A 10,314-nucleotide genomic window follows, 5' to 3' on the forward strand; every position below is an offset into this window, starting at 1 on the left:
TGCCATTCTTGGATCTTGAACTGAGGGCTTGGCTGTTGTCCCTGGGCTTTTGTGCTCAAGGTTAGCATTTTACCACTTGAGCCATAACTCTATTTCGGATTGTTTTGGTGGTTAATTAATTGGAAATAAGAGTCTTATGGACTTTCCTGCCCAGGATGATTCAAACTGAAATCCTCAGATCTCAACATCCTGAGTATTAGGATTAGAGGTCTGAGCCAGTAACGCCTGCCTTGGACTTTTACTTATACTAGAATCATGGTAACAATTTTAAAAAAAGCCTAATATGGGCACAAAATAGACATTAGACCAATGGAATAGAAGATCAGAAATTAGGTCACATAGATACAGGTATCTGATGTTTAACAAAGAAGCCAAAAACATACATTAAAGAGAAGGCAACCTCTTCAACAAATGGTACTGAAAAAAAAACTGGTTATCTAAATGTACAAGACTGAAACTGGGCACTTATTTTTTACTCTGTGAAAAATTAATCAACAACCTTAATATAAGATGGGTACTGGTTGCTCACACCTATAATCCTAGCTACTCAGGAAGTTGAAATCTAAGGATCACAGTTTGAAGCCAGCCCTTCAAGGAAAGCCCATGAGACTCTTATTTCCAATTAACTAACAAAAATCTGGAAGTAGAGCTGCGCCTCAAGTAGTAGAGCACTAGACTTGAAGAAAACAAATAAACAAACCCCACAAAATAAAACCAAAACACCCCTCAGAGACACCCAGGCCCTGATTTCAAGTCCCATGACCCACATACTTATATATATATATATAACCCAAAGCTCTGAAACTACCATAGAAAAGCATAGGGAAAACATTTCAAAGTATAGGCAAAGGTAATAACTTTCTAAATAAGTCATCAGTAGCTCAAGAAACAGAAGCAGGAATTAAAATATGGGCCAGATGCCAGTGGCTCACACTCAGGAGTCTGAGATCTCAGGATCATAGTTCGAAGCCAACTCAGGCAGGAAAGCCCATGAGACTCTTAATGCCAATAAGCCACTCAGAAAAAGCTGTAAGTGGATCTGTGGCTCAAGTGGTAGAGTGCTAGCCTTGAGCAAAAGAAGCTCAGGGACAGTGCCAGGACCCTGAGTTCAAGCTCCAGGACTGGCAAAAAAAAACAAACCACAGAAACAATTAGCTACCATAATCCTAGCTACTCAGAAGGCTAAGATTTGGAGGCTAGGAAGGTTGCTCAGTGGTAGAGTGCTTGTCTTGAATGCAGGAGGTCCTGGGTTCGATTCCTCAGCACCACATAAGCAGAAAAAGCCCCAAGTGGTGCTTTGGCTCAAGTGGTAGAGCACTAACCTTGAGCTGAAGAGCTGAGGGAGAGTGCCCAGGTCCAGAGTTACAGCCCACGACCAACAATAAATAAATAAATAAATAAATAAGGCTAAGATCTGGAGGACTGCAGTTTAAAGCCAGCCATAGCAGAGGCCCAGACATGAACAAGAAAGCCAAGTAAGAATGTGAGGCCAAATTCAAGCCTCAATACTGGTATAAATAAATAGATAAATAAAATACATTGATTCCCATGGTATAAATCATGGCCAATTCCAAGCTATTTAATGCCATCATTGTATATGGATTTCATAATGTATCCTCTTTAGCTAATACAATTCAGCACCAACACACAATTATCCATATATTTAAGAGAAAATTATTTTTAAAAATCTTCCAAGAAAACTCCAGGCCCATTTGTCTTCACTAAAGAATTCATTCAAGGATGAAAATACTAGTTTTTTGTTTTCTTTTGGTGTGTGTGTGTGTGTGTGTGTGTGTGTGAGAGAGAGAGAGAGAGAGAGAGAGAGAGAGAGTTTACAGCACTGCTCCCAGCCATTGGTAAAGATGGAATTTCATGAAAGTTTTTACCCATACTGGCTTGAACCTTGATCCTTTAATCTCCAAGTATCTGGTATTAGAGGTTTGAGCCATGGTATCTAGTTCTAAATAATACATGTTTCAGACAAATTCTTTCAAAAGGTCTTAGAGGAAAAGCTTTCCTCCATATATAATGAAGTCAGAATTACCTTGATACCAATATAAAGAAAAGTACAGACCTCAAGAATACATATGCAAAAATTCTCAACAAAATGTTGGGAAGTTGAATATAGGAAAATGTAAAATGTATGTACGTTCATGTGAGGTTTATTCCAGGAATGTGAAATTTATTAAATATTTGAAAGTCAGTATAACTTAGTATTTTAATATAACAAAAAATATTACGCTAAAAGTAAACTATGTAACTTGTGGGTGGGGAGACTGGAGAAGGAAACTGGGAAAGACCAAAGAAAGTGGTGACATTATCCAAAAAGAAATGTATTCTTTACCTGACTTATTTAAGTATAACCCCTGTTGTACATCATCTTTATATATAATAACAATTTAATAGTTATATATTATTTATATAATATATAATTTATATATAATAACAATTAAAAATAATATATATAACCATCTCAATAGATGACATAAAAAGCATTTGATAAAAAGTTCAATTCTCCCTTCCCTTCCACAAATTATACCAACATAAAATACAGTGAAAACAGAGGTTATGCCGCGGTGGAGGGACATACAAAGCAACAAAGAAATATCTTATAAATATGTTAGAAACAATGACAATAAAGAAGAAAATATTTGAGTCCTTATCTTGGGGTTCATTTCACCTAACATCAACTTATCTGACGGTTTCTGCTTGTCTCAGACATATACTAGTTATTGTATTAAGGGAAACCATGGGACCTATGTTTCTTTGGGCCTAGCTTACTTCACTGTTTAAATAGGGATACAGGTGGACCCATTGCAACAATGAGATGTACAAGACGTTATGTCGAAAAACGAACTTTACAACTTTGGCACAGGGATGGGGGGACGGGGATGGAGGGGGGTGTGGAGGGATGGGAAGGGATGGGAAGGGGAAACATAGGAGGAGGCAACAATGCTTGATAAGAAATCTACTCATAGGGCTGGGAGGTTGGCTCAGTGGTAGAGTGCTTGTCTTGCATATATAAGGCCCTGGGTTCGATTCCTCAGCACCACATAAGCAGAAAAAGCCAGAAGTGGCGCTGTGGCTCAAGTGGTAGAGCACTATCCTTGAGCTGAAGAGCTGAGGGACAGCCCAGACCCAGATTTCAGGCCTCATGACCCATCAAAAAAAGAAATCTACTCATTACCTTGCTCATGTAATTGTAACCCTTCTGTACGGTATTTTACAATTAAAAAACAAAAAGTTCAATTCTCATTTATGATCAAATGTCTCAGAGAAGGCAAGTATTTCCCAGGAACAGAGTGTTTGTATAGCATGTATTTAATTCCCAGAACTGCAAGTAAGAAAAACGTTTAATATTTTTTTATTGTAAAGATATTATACAGAGGGGTTACAGTTACATGAGTAAGGTAATGAGTACATTTCCTATGGAACATTGTTACACCCCCTCCTTTGTTTTTCCCCTACTATCCACTCCCTCCCCACCTCCCCAACTCCTCCCCCGCAAAAGTTGTAAAGTTCATTTTCAATATAGTGTCTTGTATGTCTCTTTGTTACAGTGGGCCAATATGTATCCTTGTTTTGGCATTTTGTTATTTGCCTTCCCCTCCCCAAATTAGAAAATTGTATATAAAAGATGCAGGGCCCTGGAATCAAATAGAGTGACAACAGGGGTTATATCATGGGGGGAGAACATACACAAGAAACAAAAAAATCACATAGTACATTAAAAACAACAGTGACAAAGAAAAAAACTCTGTGTCCACATCTTGGGGTCCATTTCACTTAGCATCATCTTATATGGTCATATGTACATAGCTTTTGACCTTTTCTGCTTGTCTGGTTAAGATTATCCTAGATGTATACTATTTATTGCTAATAAGGGAAAGCATGGAACCTATGTTTCGTTGGGTCTGGCTTACTTCACTTAATATATTTTTTCCAAGCCTTTCTGCAAATAAGCTTTTTTTTAAATTCAGGAAAATATAGATAGAAATAAAACTGCTCAGGTTGAGATATGGCATCTATAAGAAAACATCACAAAGTAAATTAAGCACCAGAGGAAAGGGACACAAATTTACTGAAATGAGAAATTTTATACATGAATTCTGTTCAGAAATTTACTAAGCAGTCTAGATTTAGAAAAACAAAAGTCTTAATAGTTCTGCTGGCCACTTATCCTGATAGTATAAAATAAAAGAGATATAGTCTGTTCTCTGGAAGAAAGAGTATCTTCATGAGAAAGTAGCATCCAGGCATTTTGAATAAATAAGATATAGGCATGACCTAGGTGCTGGTGGTTCATATCTTTAATCAATCTTAACTATTCAGGAGGCTGAAATCTGAGGATTAAAGCCAGACCAGGCAGAAAAGTTCCTCAGACTCTTATCATCAATTAACCACGCCAAATCCAGAAGTGGAGCTGTGGTTCAAGTGGTAGAACCCTGGCCTTGAGCAGAAAAACGCAGGGACAGCACCCAGGCCCTGAGTTGAAGTGGCACACATATGCATGCACACACACACACACATCACACACAGAGATGTAGATATCAATTTAAAAAATATAAAACAAAAAACACAGTTCTAAAAATAGGTGTGTATGCATATTTTTAATCCTGCTATTCAGTATGTAGTCAACAGAACTATTGCATAATTTAATAGCAAATATCTTCTTTGCTCTACCTTTTGGGGTCCAACAGCCCCAGGAGCAAATAATTGATTTAATGTATTAATATATGCTTTCTCAATTGAATCAGAAGCATTAAGAGGGCTTGGAGTCCTGTAAAATATTTTTATTCCTGCTATGAATAACTTGATATATATATATATATATATATATATTTAGAGAGAGAGAGAGAAAGGAATGCTGTGCATTAACAGCAAGAATGCTCCTATTTCAGGCAATAAATATATTTTCTGGATTGTACTTACTTAGAAGGAAACGTGTATATTTTGATCTATGAAAATCCAAGTATTTTTAGTTTTACTTTATATTCTTAATAGACGTCTAGAAGTGAATGCTTACCAATTTAGAGTATTTGTAAGAGAAATGTGGGACTCAAAAACCCAAAATAGTGATATGAAGAGAAAATGAAGATTGTTAGACAAATGACGAGATGAAAACATCGCTTGTTGAGAAAAGAACTTGTTATAAATTCGTGAAGGTAAAACGGTCCAATTTCAATATTGTATCTGAAGGGTTGGGGGGAAAGTGTGTGTGTGTGTGTGTGTGTGTGTGTGTGGCCTTGGTAACTGAGGGAAGGTGGGGGGAGGGACGTGGTATTCAGCAGACAGGAAGAGGCAGGGAACAGATGCTAATTTTCCCCGCCAGAAAAAGGATATAAACCAAAAGAGGTGAGTGACAATGTCCGCTGTGTCTAGGATCAGGATGCTGGCAGGCTTCTAGGGAATGGTCGCTGGACAAAGTGGTAACTAGGGATCGGATCTCGGCAGTGACGTGCAGCCCTCACGTGACTCTGAGCCTATGTCTGCCCAAGTCCCTCTCGTCCTGATTCTTTTTTGCCTGTCCAGACACCATCTCCCTAATAGCCCTGGGTCGAGAGGGAAAGCAGAAGGAAGTAAGTTCCTTAAATCCTCTGAACTCGTGTGATTGGCAGTGCAGTGCTATCCTGTAACCTCTGGGATCAGATAGGGATGGACTGTCCAGGCTTTTCCTAGGCTCCAGCCCCGCCCCCTGAGTCAACAACTTCAGTACAGAAAATGGTGGTCTTGAGGGTGAGATGGGATGGGAAGGTGAATGAAGCCCCTCTGGCAGGGGGAGGTACAGAGAATAGGCAATAACTTTTTAAAATGACCTTTGCCGGGTGGGGAAGCCTGAGTACAAAGGACAAGGCTTTATTTGGGCTGGGGGGGGGGCGGGGGAGGAAAGAGGGCGTGTCTGAGAAGCGAGGTAAACTCCAAAGGGGCTTTCATGGGGGTGGCTGGTGGTGTCCAGAAAAATGGGTGTGCGTCAGTCTGTGTCTCCGCCTCTCTCCCTGCCCCCATACCCTGTCGGGCGTCTTTCTGCAGATCTGCACTTCTCAACTCGGCACCTTGAGGAGGGGACGACTAGGTGCACTCCCGCAGGAGGACCAGGTGGCAAAAAGGCTTGAGCAGTGGTCCAGGACTGGGATTCAGTCCTGGAGACCGCCTAATGGAATGGAGTCCTGGGTCCCACTATCCCGCCCGCTGTCACAGCGGGAGAGGCCTGTGGCAAGGCCTGTTGGGGAAATGGTGGGCTTTTTGGGAGGGGGGCGACGGAGCCACTGTTTAAAGACCTGGGCCCCGTAACAGGGAAAGACAGGCATTGGAACCCGTGACGAAGTCATTGGTCCAGCCTGCCAAGGATTGTGACTTTACGCTGCCTTTTCTTGTCTCTTAAGACTAACCGTGCTTGGAGAAGAAAATCCTCACCATGGAAAAATCATGCCAAGAAAAGAAAGAAGAACCCCAGAGCGCTCCAAAGGCAAATGAGGGGCAGCCTCCGATGGAGCAGCCTCCCGAAAAGCAAAGTTCGGACGAGGATCAGACCTCGGAGGACTGCTCCTCTGAGGAGGAGGAGGAGGAGGAAGAGGAAGAAGAGGAGGAAGAGGAAGAGGAGGAAGAGGAGGAGGAGGAGTTCTTCCCCGAGGAGCTGCTGCCTGAGCTGTTGCCGGAGCTGCTGCTGTCACAGGAGCGCCCCCAGCGGCAGTGCCTCTCTGTCAAGGCCCTGCTGGAGGAGCGGCCTCCCATGGAGCAGCCTCCCTGCGGCGTGGGCAAACACAAGCTGGAAGAGGGAAGTTTCAAAGAGAGATTGGCTCGTTCTCGCCCACAATTTAGAGGGGACATACATGGCAGAAATTTAAGCAATGAGGAAATGATACAGGCAGCCGATGACATGGAAGAGATGAAAAGAGTAAGAAACAAATTGATGATAATGCACTGGAAGGCAAAGCGGAGCCGTCCATACCCCATTTAATGGGAGCTACTTTTCATGCTGCTTTGTCTAAGAGAATGGCCACCTGGACTCGCTTTGCATTTTCTTCCATGGCTTTTCCCGTTTTCTTACTTTTAACATCTTGTGAAACTTCATTTTAGATGTTTGACTTATAAGGAACATAAAATTCTTTCTTTTATAACCTTCTAAAATCAGAATAGTGTCCATTTGCATGGAGAGATGTACATTATATATTGTGAAGTGAAAAAAGCAATTTTTAAAAAGTATATATAGTATCTCATTTTTGTAAAAACACATATTTATATGTTAATATGAAAAGAAAAAACTAAAAGTATATACTTCAAAAGCTTAACACTGGCTATCTGTGTATTAAGAAATTAGATGAATCTTATTTTTACTTTCTGCTTTATCTGAATTCTCATTTTTCCACACACAGTATACTGAAAAATGTGAAACAATGTTGAAAGAAACCTGTTAATTAGCCTATATAGATGTGACCGGTAATAAATATTTCTCAATCCTTAAAAAAAAGAAATGTGAATCCCTATTCCTTCTGAATAGCATATGTAAAGATAAAAACCACACATTTATTATAATCAGGTCATATTTTCTCATTTAAGTAAGAATAAAACTTGCCTCATAGCGATGCTGTGGAAGCAAAGGAGATAAAGATAGTGTGAACTGTGTGTTTTTAATTTCTCCATCTGCTCATATAGGACACCATTTCCTACAGATTTCCTTCAAATACACAAGATAGTACATAAAGGGAGTCTAACTATCCATGCCAATATTTCCTGTGAGATTCGAGATGAGTACCGCACTATTCCAGCCTTACTGTACTCTGGGATACTCCAATAGCTGTCAGGCACAGCTCCTTCTTCATCAAAGTCTTCCTCCTTCCACTGACCCCCAGAGCTGCTGATATCCTCAAGGTAAAAAACCTCACTGATTTCTTTGTAGTCTCTGGTGAGCCACAGTTGCACTGTGACTGTTCCAGGTACCTGGAGGATGCCCCTCTTCTAGCTTTAGTATTATGCATACCCAGGTGTATAATATCCCAGTGATGCTTGGACCTTTGCTGTCTTCAAACAATGCTTACAAAAATAGGCCCTTTCTATTGCTCTTCATATAAAGCCTCTCCTTTTTAAATCATCATGAACTCCAAGATTCTGCTTGCCTATGTTAGAGTCAGTATGAACTATGCTTTGAAATTCTAGAAGGAACCCAGTGGGAGAAGGAGTGTTTCCTCATGTTCAACATTAAAATTATTTAAATAGTCAACTCTTCTTCAAGCTCATTAATGTTGGCTTTAGAGAACGCATTTCCTCAGGGCTGGTAAAGTGGCTCAGTGGCAGAGTGCTTGCTTTGCAAGCATGAGGCCCTGGGTTTGATTTCTCAGCACCACATAAGCAGAAAAAGCAAGAAGTAGTGCTGTGGCTCAAGTGGTAGAACACTGGCCTTGAGCTGAAGAGCTGAGGGACAGTGTCCAGGCTTAGAGTTCAGGCCCCAGACTAACCAAAGAGAGAGAGAGAGAGAGAGAGAGAGAGAGAGAGAACACATTTCTTTTATTCTTTTTTATTTGCATATGGGCCATGACATTCGTCTGCATAGATATTTCATGAGCATACCCTTTGAAGGTGATGCTAATAACAGAAACTATCATTGCCAGAAGGTAGGTATCTCTGAGGTGAAGAGCAGCTGGGAGTTTGCTAGTGCCCCACAGGAAAGTCCAACCTATGGAGAGTCTGTGTTTTGGGCTTGTCTGGGTTTCAGAAAAGGTGGCAGCAGCCACAACCTGAAGGATGTCCCTACACAGGCCAAATAGTGTTCCTGTTCAGCATAAAAGGATCAGTCTTCTCACCACAGGTCAGAGGCCATTTAATAAGAAGGCATGTGGGTGACAGAGAAAGAACTTTTATCAGAATAAGCTATCTCACTGGAAAATGGCTTGTCATCCTCAATTCTATGTTAGGAAAAGACTTTTACAGGAAGTTTAAGAGAGTGGATTTTTAGCCACAGATGGAAGAGTGCTAGAATAATCATTAATCCTATCTCCGTATGCAAAAATGAAAATTTTCTTTAGAGATTCATTTTTTTAATATTTTTAATTTAATTTTATTTTAAAGATGCTGTACAAAGGGGTTACAGTTACATGAGTAAGGTAATGACTACATTTCTTGTAGAGCATTGTTACCCCCTCCTTTGTTATTCTTCCACTATCCCTTTCCTCCCTCATCTCCCTCACTCCTCCCCCGCCAAAGTTGTAAAGTTCATTTCCAATATAATGTCTTGTGGGTATCATTGTTGCAATGATCCTGTGTCATTGTTTCAGCATTTTGTTATTCCCCTTCCTCTCCCCAAATTAGACAAATGTATATACAAGATGCAGGGTAGCGAAATCAAGTACAGTGACAACAACTATATACCATAGGGGGAAGAACATACAAAAGAAACAAAAAAATTACAAAGTACATTAAAAACAAAAACAACAAAGAAAGACCTCTTGTGTCCATAATTTGGGGTTCATTTCACTTAGCATCATGCTATATAGTCATATGTACATAGCTATTGAGCTTTTCTGCTCATCTGATAAGATTCTCCTAGATGTATACTAATTATTGCAAATGAGGGGAACCATGGGACCTATATTTTTTTGGGTCTGGCTTACTTCACTTAAGATTTTTTTCCCAAGTCTTTCCATTTCCTAACAAGTGGGGCAGTGTCATTCTTTTTGGTGGAAGCATAGAATTCCATTGTACATGTGTGTGTGTGTGTGTGTGTGTGTGTGTGTATCTACATCTATATCTATCTATCTATCTATCTATCTATCTATCACATTTTCTTAATCCTATCATCTATAGAGGGACATCTGGATTGGTTCCATATCTGAGCTATGGTGAATAATGCTGTGATAAACATAGTTGTGCTGGTAGCTTTAATATGGCCTTGTTTGTGATTATTTGGGAAAATGCCCAGAAGTGGGATTGCCGGGTCATAGGAGAGCTCTACGTGGGGTCTTTTGAGGAACCTCCATACTTCTTTCCAGAATGGTTGAACAAGTTTACACTCCCACTAACAGTGCAGTAAGGTTCCCTTTTGGCCACATCCCCGCCAACATCTATTATTAGATTTCTTGATTCTAGCCATTCTAACTGGGATGAGGTAGAATCTCAATTTTGTTGTTTGATTTGTATTTCTTTCCTTTTCTTTCTTTCTTTCTTTTTGCCAGGCATGGGGTTTGAACTCCGTGCCTGGGCACTGTTCCCTCAGCTTTTCAGCTCAAGGCTAGTACTCTACCACTTGAGCCACAGCAACACTTCCGGTTTTCTGGTTCTTTATTGGAGATGAGTTTCAAGGACTTTCCTTCCCTGGCTGGC

General features: G+C 40.4%; 1 protein-coding gene across 3 annotated transcripts; it reads left to right on the top strand.

The window, feature by feature from the left end:
* The first annotated feature begins 5,515 nt into the window (after positions 1–5,515).
* Tceal1 (transcription elongation factor A (SII)-like 1) lies at positions 5,516–7,529 on the top strand. Of its 3 annotated transcripts, none has more exons than XM_013036592.1 (2): positions 5,516–5,579; positions 6,384–7,529. In XM_013036592.1, exon 2 carries the CDS (start codon positions 6,416–6,418, stop codon positions 6,956–6,958), a length of 543 nt encoding a protein of 180 aa, XP_012892046.1. In that variant the 5' UTR covers positions 5,516–5,579; positions 6,384–6,415; the 3' UTR covers positions 6,959–7,529. The 3 variants fall into 3 exon arrangements, with proteins under 3 accessions (XP_012892046.1, XP_012892048.1, XP_012892047.1); XM_013036594.1 differs by lacking the exon at positions 5,516–5,579 and adding an exon at positions 6,009–6,073; XM_013036593.1 differs by lacking the exon at positions 5,516–5,579 and adding an exon at positions 6,012–6,096.
* Positions 7,530–10,314: the final 2,785 nt, after the last annotated feature.

This window comes from Dipodomys ordii, unplaced genomic scaffold, assembly GCF_000151885.1.
Source record: "Dipodomys ordii isolate 6190 unplaced genomic scaffold, Dord_2.0 Scaffold303, whole genome shotgun sequence".
NCBI lineage: Eukaryota > Metazoa > Chordata > Mammalia > Rodentia > Heteromyidae > Dipodomys > Dipodomys ordii.